General features: G+C 40.0%; 1 protein-coding gene across 2 annotated transcripts in view; it reads left to right on the top strand.

Annotated features, from left to right (window-relative positions):
• The window catches only part of LOC125933259 (uncharacterized), a 40,886-nt gene extending 24,810 nt beyond the window's left edge, over positions 1 to 16,076 (top strand). Inside the window, exons 1-3 of one of the 2 annotated variants that reach the window (XR_007460907.1) lie at positions 4,901 to 5,282; positions 14,366 to 14,619; positions 15,780 to 16,076. Coding sequence is in view for 1 of the 2 variants with exons in the window: in XM_049646148.1 (XP_049502105.1) it covers positions 14,366 to 14,619; positions 15,780 to 15,966 (441 nt within the window). In the remaining variant the exon portion in view is untranslated. Of the gene's footprint in view, positions 1 to 4,900; positions 5,283 to 14,365; positions 14,620 to 15,779 lie in introns of those variants that run through there. The other variant, XM_049646148.1, reaches the window with a different exon arrangement.
• The last annotated feature ends 1,766 nt before the right edge of the window (positions 16,077 to 17,842 follow it).

A 17,842-nucleotide genomic window follows, 5' to 3' on the forward strand; every position in this document is an offset into this window, starting at 1 on the left:
GTCATTGTGCGGTCATAAACAAGATAGAGGGCCAAAGATGGATGGAGTCAGTGTTGTCAGCACTTCTACAGTTTTCTTCTAAGAGTTTTGTAGTTTTAACTTTTTATTTAGGTCTTTCATACCATTTTGAGTTAATTTTTGTATACTGTGTAAGTGTTCATCTTTATTCTTTTGCATGTGGATATTTAGTTTTCCCAGAATTATTTGTTGAAGAGATTGTCCTTTCCCCATTGAATGGTCTTGGCACCCTTGTTGAGGATCATTTGACCATATTTGTACAGATTTATTTCTGGGCGTTCTATTCTATTCCATTGGCTTACAGATCTTTGTAGTGATATCATACTATTTTGATTACTGTAACTTTCTTTGTGCTAAGCTCTGAAATCAGTAAGTGTGAGGCTTCCAATTTTCTTCTTAAGATTGTTTTGGAGAGCCTGGCTGGCACAGTTCATAGAGCATGTGACTCTTGATCTTGGGGTTGTGGGTTTGAGCCCCACCTTGGGTATAGACATTACTTAATAAAATCTTTAAAAAATATATTGTTTTGGTTATTTGGGATCCCTTTAGATTCCATGGGAATTTTAGGATGGATTTTTTTTCTATTTCTGCCAACACTGTTGAGATTTTGATAGGGATTACACTAAATCCATAGATTGCTTTGGATATTATTAAATCTTAATTATATTGAGTCTTTCAATTCATGAACACAAGATGTCCTCCCACTTACTTGCACTGAATTTTTAACACAGACTATAAACAAAGAAAAAAAATGGAGGCTACTGTATATGGGAACGAAATTCAATGTGTTTTACTTTCTGCTTTAGTGAAAAAGCAGTATTTGCAGTACTAAAATTAAAAGCCTGGTGACTTTATTTAATGTTAAAATAAAAACATTGTATCTTAAACTTTATTTTAAAAATATTTCCCATTAGAGAACAACTTTTGAAATTCATAAACGCCTATTCCTAGCAAGAAAGTATTATCTGTTCCAGACCTACCCATAAGTTTATATTCTAGGACTTACCCTGATAAATGGTGCTCACTAGAAGACTCCAAACTCTTTGAGAACGAGAGCAATATCCCCTTTTTTAAAAAGTTTATTTATTTATTTTGAGAGAGAGAGAGAAAGAAAGAGAGGCAGAGAGAGAGGGAGAGAGAATCCTAAGCAGGCTCCACACTGTCAGTGCAGAGCCCAACACAGGGCTCCATCATGAACCTGTGAGATCATGACCTAAGCCAAGGTCAAGAGTCGGTCGCTTAACTGACTGAGCCACCCAGGTGCCCCCAATATCCCTTTTACCTTAGCACTTTCTCTCATACTCATCAAATATTTCTTGGTTACTGGAACCAACTGGCAAATGAAATTGAGTGCCCACTACTTACTCATACCAGCAATTTAACTCTCAACAAACAATCTTTAACTAGGAGATTTTTTAAAGGGGATTTTTTTAAAGTGCCAAAATAGTTTACTTTTAAATGATTTAAGCACTATTATAGGACAGAAAATGATTTAAAGAAGCTTTTCATGCAGTCTTTCTAGGGAGATGCATGACTTCTTTTGAATTATTATGGTTACAAATGATACATTGCATTAAAAGACCTGGCAAACACGAGGTTTCAGGTGAAGAAAGGTGAAGCTCTCTAGCAAATGCCCTTGTAGTTCATCGTAAATTTGTAATGTAGAAAAAACAATAAAACAAATTTAACTTCCATATTGGTTATGTCCTAGAAGTGCTTTGGAGACTATTTTTTCTTTCTGTTTTTGCCAAAATTCAATTTCTTCTCGTGCCATGCAGTGCAATCAGGGGAGGACACACAGAATTTTTGAACCCCTTGCAACGATTCAACCTTCTCTTCTTATATAGACTTGAGGAAGCACAACTGCCCTCTTGAGATTTTCAAGAAGGCATTTTGACAGCTTTACCAGATAATCAATATAATACATAAATGGCACCAGTGAAGTGCTATTCTCTTTTCCATTGCCTAGAGACACCCTAAGTATGAAACTCAATTTTTCAGACACCTACTGTTCAACTAGGAGAGATTTTGCCATCTTCAAAGTGTTAAAGGAAATATCTATTGGAAAATATGTTGAAAACAATGTTGCAGGATGTTTGCACTTGCCTTTGTCAAGAAGTCCAAGTCCCTAAATCATATTATGATATTATCAACTTTGAGAAGAACACCAAGCGGCTCCAGCTAAGCTTTTATGCTATGAAAATGTGAAATACTTTTCATTTCTTTTATTTTGTTCTGACTGTACTCATCTATGCCGTTAACGAATGGAAGACCTTGGAATTGTAGGTTCTTCAGTAAAAAAATGATGAGAAGGAATTTTAGGTTCTTCAGTAAAAAATTGATGTGAGATGAAGAACAGCCAAAAGGAAGGACACAGAAGTGGCTAGTGAAATAAGGGGCTTGTCCTGGATGGGACAGAACCAAAGAACAGAGGTATGTTTGGTACCTGCAGAGAAACAACCATTCTGCGCTCCGTCAGAAGGTCTGTTTTACCACCACCGTGACTACTCTAAGCTTTTCTTGTACTTTCTCACTTGCAGTACAGGAAGGGAGTCAAGTTCATGAAGGGTCTAATACAGAGAGACACATTTGTTTTATCACAAGTTTTAGCCCCAGTGACTTCATAGCAACAGTTGTAAAGTTTGCGTTAAGAATTCGTAAGTAGTGTCCAGACTCACGATAAATGAGTACTGCGTGGCCAACAATATCCGTATGAGTGGAGGACGGTGGAGAGATGTTATGCATGAAAGTATTTATTATGCTTGGTTCAGGGTACCGTGTTTGGAGTTTGAGTGCCATGGGAAGAAACAGCAAAGTCCTTGCAATATACTTGATATTGTTCTTTCTTGTAGAATTTAAATATATCTTTCCTCAGTATGTTTCAACGCTTGTTAAAAATGTAGGGAGGTTGAATTTTGCTTATTTAATTTTTAACCCCCAAGGTAAAAACATTTAAAAATGCATTTATGTATCCCTAAAGCCCACTTGGTTTCATTTTCTTTCGTAGAGATAGTAAGACATAGACTGTGGGGAAAAACATTTGGTACAGCCACCCTGTTTTATACATATCCACATATGTCCATTCAGAACAAAGTACATACTAAGAATGATAGTGCTCAGTTTCTTTCTTTCTTTTTTTTTAAAGGACGAATCCTTATTTCCACGTAATGAAATCTAATGACTTTTCATTGCAATCCTTCTAAATATCAAAGAATTACCTGCACCTTGAAGGTTCTTGAACTTTTTTGAAATTGCCCTTTTAAAAAGGATCACGGGGTGGCTGCTGGAAGGTTTTCTTCTCGATTTACAACTCAGGCATAGATTTAAGGAGAGTGTAATTACCAGATACAATCCCTAAACAGAATTGAATTGCTTCCTGGATGCCAAGCTTTTTGCAGGCTGACCTTCAACGGGAACAAACACAACACCGCAGCTCTGTGTCCTTGTTAGGTTTCAGCAGGATCCAATATTTTTCTTCTTCCAGGCACAAGTGAGAATAGGACATCTACTTCGTCAAAGGACCAGAAGTCCCAGTTGTCATTGCTCTTCCTTAAAAACAAAACAAAACTTATTAAAAGAGCAAGTCTGGAAGAGCCACAATAAATCACTTGTTCTGAAAATTGAACCAGCCCAACAGCCTCTAAATCAACCACCTACTTGTTCTTCTCAGAAGAAAACAAAGATCAGTTATTGTCTATGAGGTCACAGTGGAGACTGAGCATGGAAAACCCTAAATCAGGGAATAGGGTCGCCACTCGCGGGTTAGTTCGTATTCTAGAAATAGTCACATCGGATTCCTCTGCCTCAGTCTGCAAACTAAGACTTCTTCACTGACATATTTTGTTATGTTTTGTTTTTCCCCCTCACCAGTCATTACATATAATAAGTGTTAGGTTGTCGTACCCGTCCTTTTTTCTGGAAGTGGTGCGTTTTGTTAAATTTAACATCCTAATTAGCTTTTGGATAATTAGCTGTCTGGGTGGGCAGAAAAATTCTACAAAAATCTGTTGGCTGGTGGAATTTTCAGGTCAGTGCTTTTAACTGTCTACACATACACACACACACACACACACACATCAGTAAGCATGCATGCTTGCACACAATCCTCTTGACTCCTTCATATCACACAGAAGAGCCAAAATAATACACAATACTTACTAATATCCAGGCTTCTAATTGATTTTCTGAGCCAATTGAAAATGAGGGTAGGTAAAGCATTGTAGCAATCAGATTATAGAATGTGAATTTTCCTGTCCTTTCTTTTTATTTTATTTCTTATTTTTTTAAGTTTATTTATTTTGAGAGAGAGAGCAAAGCAGTGTTGGGGGACAGAGAGAGAGAATCCCAAGCAGGCTCTGCACTGTCTGCTCAGAGTCCAATGTGGGGTTTGAACTCATGAACCAGGAGATCATGACCTGAGCCGAAATCAAGAGTCAGATGCTTAACCGACTGAGCCACCCACGTGCCCTCCTGTCCTTTCTTAATTGTGATTGTCCCTGCATACTCCTTCACCTGCCCACCCACTTCACCACCAGTGCACTCCTCCCCAGATCATTCCACACATGCACAAAAGTATTGTGTATGTGCAAGCCCTGCACAAAGTAATTGACTTTGTGAATAGTTGTTTTCACCCTGGTTTATAAAGACACAGGAGTACATGCTCTTAAAAGCTTCTTTTTCCTTTTAACTCGCAGCGCACATGACAAAATGTGAGGCATCTGACAGGCAGCCAGCCACCTGCAAGGATCAGTTTTAAACAGATGGTGCAGTAGAAAATGAGTCCAAATGTAGACATCACAAAGTGATCCTGGCAAACACTCACAGATGTGGATTATGACAATTCTGATGACCCTGACCCATGGGTCAGTTGGTTCGGGTCAGAGTGAAATGGTTTGCCTTGTGACAGCGACAAAAACATTAGCAACTTTGTCTTTTGGGAATGAAAGGTGGCTCTGAAGACTAGAAAGGAGACTTTGCCGCAAGCCCCACACGCCTCCTCCTTTCTGGCACTTGCATTGTCTCTTCTTGGCAACAACCTACTCCTCACTGGCCTTTGGAACAGATGAACGAGGCTCTTCCGGTCCTGACATCTGTCCACCTTTGCCGGTCCTACCTCTCCCCACCTGGTCCAAAACAGGCCATGCTCCACTAGATTGAAGCTCTCTCCAAATGAGCTGCACCGTTCTTGCCTTCTCGGGGCCTTGACAGGTGCAGTCTGTACTCTAGGATGTCTTTTGTGCCATGCCCAGCCGGCAAATTCCCAGGTACTCATTTAAATGCACCTGTGTGTTACCTCTTTTGTGAAGATTGCCCAGATACCCGTATGTAACTTCCTACACCAGCGAGGCAGAATGAAGAACTTCCGTCTCCCCACAGTCCCTGTCCTGCGGTATTGAAAGTGTTCTTAGGACCACCTCCTTTCTGACCCCATGGGCTGGGTCTGGGGAGCAGCTGTTTTTATCATCAATCATCCCTGGCATCCACAACAGTGCAATATAGCAGATCGTCCATAATCCTTGGTGGAACAAAAGTTAGAGATGATTTTGTATCTGTGCAGATTTTAGTTTTCTGGTGGGTCAAGACTGGGTTTTGTTCCATTCCCCTTTATATGAACCAGCAGAGTGGCGTTTGCATAGACGCCTCATTAATACAGTCGCATTCAGTTGTGAGTGGCAGGAACAAAAAACCAGGAGTCAAGAGAATAGGCCTGTATTCCCTTCTTAGGCAACAATTCAATAGGCAAGATGGGATGGGCGACATCCCTAACATCAATGTCCTTTTATGAAAAATGGGGAATGACCACGTATTTCCTGCTTACTTTAACGGGCCTGTGTGAAGACCAAACACATTTTCTACGTTGGGAAGTGCTTAGTGAAGCAAGAGTTAGTAGAGTATAATGAAAATTAGATCGTACTCTGGAGTCAAATTGACTCCATTACTTTTTGGCTGTGTGACCTTGGGCACATTGGTGAATGTCTCTGAGCCTCAGGCCCCCACCTGTAAAATGATAGTCTCTACTGCATGAGGTATCTACTCCATGTGGAGTTTAATTTGTGAAAAGCATCTAATACGGTAACTACGAATAGTAACTCCTAACAAATGCTAGGTTTTAAAAAAAATATAGCTTAACGATTTATATAAATACAAGATGTTGTTAACACTCAATGATGAATTATTGTTCTTCCCTTTAAGAACAGTAGGGGCAGCCTCCCAGATCTGGAAATGAGAATACTCTACTCTCCCTTCCACTTTCATGGCCTCTCCTCCAACCAGCTTTAGACTCTGTTGTTATAAGCAAGACAGTCTATAGCAGACGAGAGTCAATTTCCTTTCTAGAGTTGGGCAAGCCATTTGGACAGGATAGTCTCCAGCTCTGCCCAGTTTCCTTCCCTCGGAAATATCCCACTTAGGAGATGAGAGCCCTGTGACACATAGGAAACATATCTAGACAATTCCCAGGATTGGTCTGTTCTATTTCAGCTTGCTGTTGCTTGCCGTCCCTGGCCCCAGACAACTGCCCTAGGCAGCTCTGATTGGTAGGTTTTGTAGGATTTTTATTTCCATTTTCCTCAAGCTAGGAAATAGCTTTTTTTTCTTGTTAAATTAATCTAAAGCAAAATTAATATGTCTTAATCATAAGACTTGAGGGTAACATCAGGCAATTGCAAAAAGAAAACATGAAATTCTTGGAAGGTTTATTTGATATGACCCTTCATAAGAGTCCTCCAGAAGCCATCTCTCTCCTAAACCTTGGCTTAGGAGAAAGGTCTCGCTTCCCTCTCTCAGATAGGAGATGCTTTGATCATGTCTCCACTGCTCCTCGGAGTTTAGACTTCTGTTTCCCAGGACGAGTTAGAACACAAACCTGCATATCATCTGGAAGCATACTCATCTTCACAGGTAAGGTAGGGCGTCCCGTGTTTGGCAGTGCATTCTCCAAAACCTGCATCATTCAGTCTTAAAGATGGCAATGTGTGGCCATCTAAATTTATTTTTTAAATGTTTATTTATTTATTTTGAGAGAGAGCGAGTGTGTGAGCAGGGGAGGAACAGAGAGAGAGAGGGAGAGAGAGAATCTGAAGCAGGCCCACGCTCAGCAGGAGCCCAACATAGGGCTCAGTTCCATGACTGAGAGATCAGGACCTGAGGCAAAAATGAAGAGTTGGTCCCTCAACCAACTGAGCCACCCGGGCGCCCCAGTCTAAATTCATATTTGGGGTGGGGGAAGGCTCAGAAAATCATAGATCTTCCAAATATACCCCTACTTTCGATCTCTGGTTGAAATACACATCTACATGTCTAAAATGCCTCACTCAAAGTTGTTTATTTCAGAAGAGAGGAACTTAACCTACGTACACATTCTAGCTTACTTATAAGTAGATGCTGTATGTGAACATATTACCGGATTTGAAATAAAGATTCAAAATCCATCTCCACAAATGAAAAATGTTCTGGGAGCTTTAAACAAACAACCTGTCCCTCCTTTATTCCTCTATGGGGAACAAAATCTTACTATTGACAACCAGGGACAGTATCAAGGAATTAAACCTGTCATCTCATTATGAGTGAAAGACAAGCTCAGTATTAATGATTTGTTTTTACTTGGCAATGATTTTAGATGGTCCTTAGATGAAAGAAAAAAAAAAGGAGTGGTCTAAGGAATGTACTCAAACACTCTTGTCGTTTTATTTTATTTATTTATTTTTTAAAACTGTTAGCTTTTTTTAAAAAATATTTTTATTTATTTTTGAGACAGAGAGAGAGCATGAGCAGCAGAGGGGCAGAGAGAGAGGGAGACACAGAATTTGAAGCAGGCTCCAGGCTCTGAGCTGTCAGCACAGAGCCCGACGTGGGGCTCGAACTCACAGACTGTGAGATGATGACCTGAGCTGAAGTCAGACGCTTAACCGACTGAGCGACCCAGGCGCTTCGTCTTGCCATTTTAATCTACCCAGTGACAGGAAGGGCTTTTTCTCTGACACTTTGGGGAAATTTTTAAATAAGACACAGTGGGGAAGCTGAAAAGAATGAGATCTGTTGCTTCCCAAAGACGGTCTTCACATACCTGATGCTAGGTTTATCATCAGGGAAAGATGAAAAAATATTAGTGTGAGATATTAATTGCCAGTGGATGAAAGTGAACTCTGGGTCAGAAGAGGGGGTAGTGGGAGGGACTTGGATCCAAATCCCTGCTTTGCCACTTACTAGCTGCATGCACTGGAGGAAGTTATTTAGCCTCCCCTTGCCTAAATTACCTCCTCTATAAAATGAGGATAATGGAAGTAACTGCATTACAGGGTTGTGATGAGATTTAAGACAGAAGGTATACATAAAGATGATATATATTCTGGCACAATGCCCAGCATGAACCTCAATGCTCAAAACACTTAGCTATTGTTGACATCATAATTGCTGTTGCTGTTGTTATTAGGATAACAGCAACAACAACAAAAATCTGGACCAGAGGAAAAGGAACTCATTGCTATGACCAGTAAGACATTCTTCCTTTCCACGGTCCTTCCAAATCCAATTCTACTCCAATATCTCATGGATGGAGTGTCCTAAATGGGATAAAAACAATTTCTGCTCTGGGGGAATATGCCTTCTCCTAGAATGCTGGAAAACAAAACCAAATAAGGCAAAAACAAAAACAGCAAGCCTCCTCCAAATCTTTTCAAATTGGTTCATACCACCTTGTGCGTATCTTCTTTAAAATTCCACTTTCTATTTTTTATGCACTTTGAAGTTCATATAAAATCAATATGTAGAAATCAGCTTTATGAGTATTGAATTTCTACAAAACATTTCTGTTTGGAATTCAAGTCTCAGGAGGCACTGATCCATGCTTTTTATTACTATTAGAATAAATGAATGTGGTGCTTTATTATACTTGTTGAATAGTGGCTAAAAGACCATGAAAAATCCAAATAATCCAGGAATGGCTGTCTTCAAGTCCCCTGGGAAGAAGAGGAATGGCTTGCTAAGAGTCTTTAAAGACCAACAGGTGCTAAGAAATTTGTTTTGACCCATTAAATTTACATTGGCTTCACAGTTTTCAAGACTCTCCTGCTGTCTGCCATTGCTGCTGTCTAAAAGCCTCAGGCTGGAAATGATTAAGTTTTCATGCATATGTTAAGTGGGCAGATGATTAAAATGAGAACAAACAAGATACTAGATGGTTCCACCCTGGCTCTTGCAATGCTGCTTGTTCAATACTGTTTATGACCGTCATTTTTTTGTTGAGAAGAGCAAACACCAGAGAAATATGAGTGGAGTTTACTGCCCTCGTGCATGTCTTGGGGATTTGGGAAAGGCCCCTACTCCAACATAACCCAACTAGCTCTAAGTGAACGAGAGATCACGAAGGTATCTCCATCCTTAGCTCCAGCCTACCCCTTCAGCACAGCAGTGGCATCTGGATGAGAACGTCTGCGGGAAGAATGAGGCTGGGGATGTAAAGCAGTAAATTAGGCTGGGCTCTCTGGGGTAGGCGATGAGTCATAACAGGGCTGCCCTAGGGAGGAGCTGGCATGAACCAGATAGCCAGGAAGTCTAATATGGGTATAAATGTTTGAATTTTTTAATGGACTGTATAACTGGACCACAGGCTCCCTTTATGACAGCCAGTTGTGTGTGGTATAAACCTTTGTCTTTGCTGCTGTGCAACATTGCAAGATGCAGCTGTTGGGGCCCTAGTGGCAGAGGGCAGGTGGTGGTCAAATGCTTTCCAAAAAGCAACAGCAGTTCTGGAAAAAATTGAAAAAGGGGTTTCATCAGCTGTTGAGATCCTTTGCATTCACTGTTCCCTCCAAACACAAACTCTTACAGAAACACAATTAAAAGGAACTACAGAACCTAGATAAGTGCATTTCTTTTTAATAACTGGGACTCATTTATGTCCCTTAGGTGGGCACACAGGCACATAATCAGAGATATGATGTTAAATCCTGAAAAACAAAAATGCAAATAATTCTTATTTTCAATAAAAAATTTTTTTGGTGCCTAAACTAACTGAAGATCCTTGGTGAATTTCTTGATTTAGAAAATGCATTAATACCATCTGTCTTACTCCTTTTGGACTGCTATAACAAAATACTGCAGACTGTAACTCATAAGCAACAGAAATTTTTTTCTCACAGTCTAGAGTTTGGGAAGTCCAAGATCGAGGTGCCAGAATGATTGTGTTCTGGTCAGGGATCTCTTGTTCTCCCTGTGATTTCATACGGTGGAAGAGGCTAGGGATCTCTCTGGAGCCTCTTTTGTAAAATCACTAATCCCATTCATAAGGGCGCTGCCCTCATGGCCAAGTCACTTCCCAAAAGCCCTTCTTTCTAACACTATCACCTTTGGCATTCAGGAACTCAACATATGAATTTGGAGGATAAGTAGGGCAGTTGGGTTGGGGAACACATTCAGACCGCAGCACCATCTTTTCATCTTAAAATTCTGTTTTTCATAAAACTCATCCAAGGTCAAATAAACCTGAGAATTAGGAAAGATGAGAATTAACCAAATAACGTGTTAATTTCAGGGAAGAAATACATTCAAATGACAGAATGAAGAGTAGAAATGAATATGAATACACTTTTAAATGGACCATAGACAATATTGCTTAAATCCAATATCGAGCTCGGAAATCGTAGTTTGGTCACATATTGGCCAATGCTACCTCATTCTCAGCCTTTCAGTTTGGGTAGAGTTGCCTATACAGCCAATTCCAGAGGTGGGGGCTGGCTGATGTCAGCCCCATCTCCTTAGCCACAGCAATGGGTGAAGAGATTCAATTCAGGTCAGACAGTTGCAGGAAAAAGTTTGATGGTAATTCCAGGAAAGAAACTTACTTTCCTCACCTATGTCCTGTGAGAGATACTTGCTCTTTCTCTGTAGGCTGTGGTGATCATGTCAGGCCTGGAACAGCTTCCTGGATGGCAGCCAGCCATTAAGTATAAAGCTGATGCACAGAGGGACTGAGAGCTGAGAGCAGGACGTAGACTTTTTTTTTTTTTCCTCCCTTTTTTCTTTTTAGCTTAACCACATACCCTGGTAATGGGGCTGCGATGGGACTAAACTTGCTCACTGTTATTTTGGGTGCTATTACTGTCACTATTCCAATTTAGCTTTTCAATTAAATCTGCTATTCATTTTTAAGGAAGCAGTGCAGTTTCAAAAGCTTAATAAATGTTGTTCTACTTTATACAGCACTTGATTCTATAAGGCATTGCTGGGTTCTCTCTTCAATCCTTCACACGTCATTCATTAAAGCACCAAGTTTACCCTTTCCTTATGAAGAAACTGGGCACTTGTCTTTGCCCCAAACAGACAGGGGGAATCAATGAGAGGAGGAAATAGTTTTTCTCTTAAGTACTGTATCTATATGTATTTCAGGATCAATCAAATTTTTTGGAAAGATCAAGTCATTGTAAAAACAAAGTGCATCTGCTTAAATGGGCCCCATGCTAAACGGAATAGTATCTTTGGCTATTTACTATTCTTGGGCTCTCTATTCTTAGAGACAAACTAAATAATGAAATTATTCAGTCCTGTGTGATTCAACCTTATGCCTTTATAAATAAAGTCTAGCTCCTTTAATAATTGTAGTATATACATACTATTACTGATGAAATGGCCAGAGGACACCTTGGAAATAAGTAGCTTGCTAATAATTAGTCAAACCAATGTTGAAACATCTCTATTCTGTTCACTTAAACTTTCATGCCCTTGTAGGTATGCATAAATTGAAATAAAAATCTCCTTTTCTACAATATATTTACCAGCTTTGAAATATGAAGTCTAAATTTATATGCAAATTTTACATTTCAACTATGTTTTTATTAGATTTTCTAGAACTTGTTATTTGGAAAATAATTATGGATTTCTTTGTTACTTTCCTAAATTACTTTGAAATTGTAGTCATATACAAAATTCAATAAGTTCACTTACATTGTTAAATATCTCTTTTAACTTCAAGGCAAGTTATAAATCCACAATTTTCAGCATGCTACTTTCCTAATATTCAAAAAAACTTTCAGTTGACATGATATCAAATACGTCTACTTATATATCTATTTTATATTTGATTGAAACATGACAAGCAAATGTTCATAAACCGTTTTCAGATTAGTTTAGAAAATCTGGAAATCTTTGTTAAAAAATTTCAAACTCTAACTCATTACTAGAATAATTTTCAACAGGAAGTATACCAAGGGCATAGTTATATTGATGGATGGGACAAGTAGAAAGCCAGTGAAAGAGTTTAAAAATTTTAGGACAATTTGATTTTTCTGAAGGGCAGCAGAAAAGTTTCTGAACTTTTCATCAGGATTTATATCAGTATCAACAATGTTGTAGAAAATTGTCTAACCTTCTGAATCAAGGCAGGATATTAATTAATATGTGTGTAATAAAATGGAGAAAGTACTACTGTGGTTGGGAGGGTAAGTATTTGGATGAACTACTTAGAGTGTGGGACGAGACCCCCAAAAGGCATACATCTTCTAAAGAGTTCCAGTCATTTCCGGGACTACATTCTAATAGGAGGTTGTGTGAACTGAGACTTTCTTTAGCCAGGGGAGCAACATTGGCCTGGAGTACACTTGACTGGGTGCAGTGGAGGTCCTGTGTTTAGCAGATGCGTAGGGTCGACGACACTTGGTCGAGAGTACCTGACTCTGTCTACAGAGAGAATAGTTGCCTTTAATGGGAGAACCTGTGCGTTTGCTGTGTCGTGTGCTATGTGACTTCCACAAGCAAGCACTGAAGACTCTTAACGAAAAATAAAATATGAGAACATTTACTCAGGAAAGTGTATCGATAACTTCAGTGCTGGTAAGGGTGTGGGGAGAAGACGCATTATTGGTTGGAATGTGAATTGCTGTAATCTCATAAAAAACTTAAAACTCATATGTCCTTTGACCCAGGAGTTCAGTTTGTAAGGATTTATTTTACAGCTGTAGTAGCAGGTAAGGACAAGCAGGTTTGTGGCAGGAAATATCTGATATCTGAACTTTCGGCTTAAGAATGGTTGGATAAATTATGGTGTAGCAATACTAGAAATTACTATATTGATATGAAAATGCATGAAATCTATGCATGAATCTATGCATTTGTGATTATATCAAGTGAAAAATCAAGCTGTAAGTTAATCTGCATACCAAGTCTTTTTATTGATAAATGTGAAAAAATCCTATATGACCATATATCCTTTTATGTTTATTTATGAGCATTGAAAAGCTGTGGAAGGATTCTGGGTCTGGGCTGAACACGGGAGAAAGAGATTAGTAATAACTCTTTTATACTCTTCTATATTGTTTGATCTATTGCAATGAATATGTATTACTTTTGAAATAAAAAGTGAAAACAACAGGTGGACAGCAGAAGCTGCATGAAGGTGCTAGTTATAATTTTGCTTCATACATGTATTAGGCTTCCGAGAACTCCTACGACTTTGAGTCCTTATAAGTATTACAAAGTGAAACAGATTAGGACTACACGGTGACCAAAAGATGGATTAATGGAAGTAATAGAATTAAACGCTAGATGTTTCCAGGTGTCGGGTGCTGAACTCCACATAGCTGAGATACTTATGTAGTGGCTGAATACCACATGATGTCCACCATCCTGGGACACTATGTAGAATAAAAAAAAAAAAAAAAAAAAAAAAAAGAGAAAGTTGATCCACTAGCTAGTAGTTTGAAGTTTCAACTGGGCAGTATTGATGTGACCATTCTAACGAGGGTTATTAACTGTATTGTGAGGATGATCTGTTCTAGGTTGACCTGTGTCCCCTCCAAAAAAAGACATGTCTAAGTCCTAATTTGCAGCACCTGCACATGTTACCTTATTTGGAAATAGGGTGTTTGCATGTGAATCAAGTTGAGATAAGGTCATTAGGGTGGGTCCTAAACTGATGTAGCCGTGTGGTACACGCTGGGTAGCTAGTTTGTGCAAGCACATCCTGAATGTGCTTGTTAAATCACTGCCTTGAGAATGTAGCAGTCCTGTCCTCCCTCCCATCAAGCAGAATGTGCAGAAGAACATGCTGGTCAGTGTTCAAGGTTAGGAGCGCGGGGGGTGGCTGACCGTGGAGCATCTCCCTTGTAATGAAGAGTGTTCAGGTGGCAGGCCTTGATCTTCTTGGAAATTGTGGCCGTTCAAGGAGGGGAAGGCCACTGATAGTCACTAGGCTGAGTGGCTATGATGTAGAAACTTGCTGCGTGTTAGTCCCACGACTCGATGCTTTGTCCAGTCGGCCGCTCCTGGACTCTCTGTATGCAAGTTCCCCCAATAAACCTGTGCCTTGATTGCTATCTCTACATCTTTTCTTTGGCCTCACTGAACCATCACCCAGCCTAGGCTTCGAGTCTGCTGGGGTGTGGCTGCACACTGGTGTCCTCATGAGAAGAGGGAAATCTGGACACAGAGAGAGACACACAGGGAGAACTCTATAAGGAGATGGCAGAAATTGGAGTTGCACAGCTGTGAGCCGAGGATGACAGGTGACATCAGAACCTGGGGCAGACATGGAACAGGTTCTCCACTAGAGCCTTTCAGTGAGAATGGCCCAGACAACACCTTAATTTTGGACTTCCAGTGCCCAGAATGGTAAGATAAAAAATTTTTATATAAAACCACTTTTTTTTTCTATTTATATACCACTTTTTGGTACTTTATTATGGCAGTCCTAGGAAACTAGAACAAAACCCAAATATATTGCCAGAGAGAAAAGGAAGAAAGATTAGCATGACCAGGCAGAGCTCCTATATTGCCAGAATTGCATAACCATTTATTCAAATATTATACTTAATAATATTTCCGGAAAGATGCTCAGGGGAGAGAGAGAGAGAGAGAGAGTGGGAGAAAGAGCGCTAATGCACAAGCCACTTTGGAAAATGGTGTCAACATTTAATTATTATACTGGATAGTGCTTTGAGAAGAATATTCTGAATTTCAATAAAACGCAGGTTTGCAAAAAAATTCAGCAAGAGCAAAATTGATTGACAGTTTACAGTTTTCTGGTGTGTGGTAGTCAGCTTGCCTGCATACAAATATTTTGATGTTATTTTCTTGAACCAAAAATCTGGTCACACTGTCTGTAATGAGAAGGAAGTTTTCTATTTAAAGAATTGCAGCAGAGTGGTGAGGCACAGAGTAGTGAAGAGAAAAATCATGCGCATGGTGATTGTCAGATGGGTGGGGAACGGGCTATCTGTAGTCTTTTAGAGGGACAAAGGATTTTTCTACAAGTGACCATTGTTACTTCTATTTTTAAAAATTTATTTATTTATTTTGAGAGAGAGAGAGAGAGAGAGCATGAGCATGGGAGGGGCAGAGAGGGAGGGAGAGAATCCAAGTGGGCTCCATGCTGTCAGCGCAAAGCCCAACATGGGGCTGGATCCCGTGAACCGTGAAGTCATGACCTGAGCGGAAATCAAGAGTCGGGCGCTTAAATGTCTGAGCCACTCAGGCGCCCCCTGACCATTGTTACTTCTTTAAAAACATCAGCCTTGTGTTTTAGTTACCAAAGCAGAAGTGTATATATTCTATCATATTATTGTGATCTTTGCTAAAGATATTGCCGTTTTCTTGTTTGTTTGCTTATTTGAGCGATTTAAAGCTAGGGCAACAAATGCTCTCTTGACAGTGCTTCTGACTTAAGCGAGCTAACCGGTAATTTACTAATGAAATGTTCATAATTATAGAAATATGGGGTTGAGGGGGAGGGGTGGCTTTTATCAAGCTGATAATGAGTTTATTTGTTACAGTGCGTCACAGGGGGCACACTGTGGGAGACTGAAGGCTGCACACTGTGTGCGGACAATGTCCCACTTTTGGAACTGCTCTCTGCTGAATGTAGAAGAACCAGCCCATGACAACAAGTTGGAGTGTCGTGTGTTGTGGGAGGAAATCCCACAAAGTGGGGGAGAAATGTGCTCCTTAGATGTTATCTGATGGGCCAAGTCAGTCCTGAGAGCTCTGCCCTGATCCCGTGAGACGCTACAGTAGGCTTCCCATGAGCCTTATACTTCCCATTCTTCGAATAAAAACTGGTTTGCACAGACTTGCTGGCTTTCCTTCAAGTCCTATTTCCCCCCAAAGTCACAAGTCACATGAGCAAAGCTTCACACCGCAAATGGACCCAAATAACTATAAGAATGTCTTAGGGGCACCGCTACCCTGGTGAAGAGACCACTGCAGCACGTTTTTTGTGATGTGCACGGTAAACTCAGAGGAATAAGGGGGAAAGGTCTGGAAAACAAACACACAGAATCTGTTAGGCCTCTGAACTGGGGCCACCCTATTTCCTTTGCTCTCCACTGGCTTTTGCTCCTGTTACTCTATTGACATCTCGTTTTTGATGGGCCACGTGATCACCTAGTGGCTCAGTCCTCTGATCTTTTCCAGTCTTCCCTTTCCAGACTTTTCTTACACCGGTTGGTACTGTTCATTAACAACTTCTGCTCTCTTAGCTCCAGGAAGTTGGACGAATCTCAGTCTCCTCCCATCTTTGTCTGGTGTTGCTATCTCTTCCTCTTTAGCCTTTGAATGTAGGGTCTCCTGAAAGTGGTCCTCCATTCTGGCATCCTCTAGAGACAGATGTGAGGTGGGAAAAGAGAATAACCCTTGGTAGAGGGGTTCAAATAATTCTGGCTCTGAAACTTATAATTGCCAGGTGGGGGAGAACAAGAGAGGTAGGGAGGGAAAGAAGGAGTGGAAGGAGGGAGGGAGGGAGAGAGAAAAAGAGAGAGAGGAATTTGAATTGTGTTCGTGTTCCATTCTTCTCCATAAGGATATGCCTGGGAGTATGGGAGCAATGAATGTGTTATCTCTTTAGTTGGCTATCAGTCATCTCTTATGTTGTGAGTATCTCTCAGTGCTAAGTGTGGTCCCAGTATTCAGAGGGTTAGGAAGTGTTTGTTTAAAAAAAATTTTTTTTTTTTTTTTACATTTATTTATTTTTGAGAGACAGAGAGACAGAGAGACAGAGCACTAGTCGGGGAGGGATAGAGAGAGAGGGAGACAGAATCCGAAGCAGGCTCCAGGCTCTGAGCTGTCAGCACAGAGCCCGAGCGCGGGGCCTGAGCTCACAAACCGTGAGATCATGACCTGAGCCGAAGTCAGACGCTTAACTGACTGAGCCACCCAGGTACCCCGGAAGTGCTTGTTTTTTTAAATTAAAATGTGGTCCTTAAACTTCTCCATCTGGGGTTTTATTAAAGAAGCAAATACTGGCTGGGCTTGACTCAGTGAAGGCCAGTACTGTACTGTCTTAATGGAAGACTTAAGGCATCCCAAGAGTGTTTTTAAAGCCACAACATATCATCGATTTTAACATTTAACCCCCCCACATAAGATGAAATGTTACTGACTTTAAGTAATTTTCTCAATGTCTCCAAAGCTTAGCATCAAAATGTGCTTCCTGTAGGTTGTAATCAGTGTTTAATGCTTCCCTAAAACACTGCCAACATCCCAATAACCTGGAGAAACATTTTTTTGTAACAATCTATAGGTTTTGAACTTTACTATTTTGGTACAATTTTAAATTTACAGAAAAGTTTCACGTGTAAGACAAAGAATTATCACGAGACCCCTATGTTGTTCCTTTTCAATGAGTCACTGACTTCTGTAATTCTTAAATCGTGCTCTTTTGCCTTAATCTCCTTCTTTTTTTCTGCTTCATTATCATGAATCCCTTTATAATCTCTATTAGTGTATTTCCATATTTGCTTTATCTCACTTAATACATGTATAGATTATACATATAATACATGTATAGATGCACATATACATGTATAATATATATGTGAGTATACATAGTGTAATGTAT

This window comes from Panthera uncia, chromosome D2, assembly GCF_023721935.1.
Source record: "Panthera uncia isolate 11264 chromosome D2, Puncia_PCG_1.0, whole genome shotgun sequence".
NCBI classification, from domain to species: domain Eukaryota; kingdom Metazoa; phylum Chordata; class Mammalia; order Carnivora; family Felidae; genus Panthera; species Panthera uncia.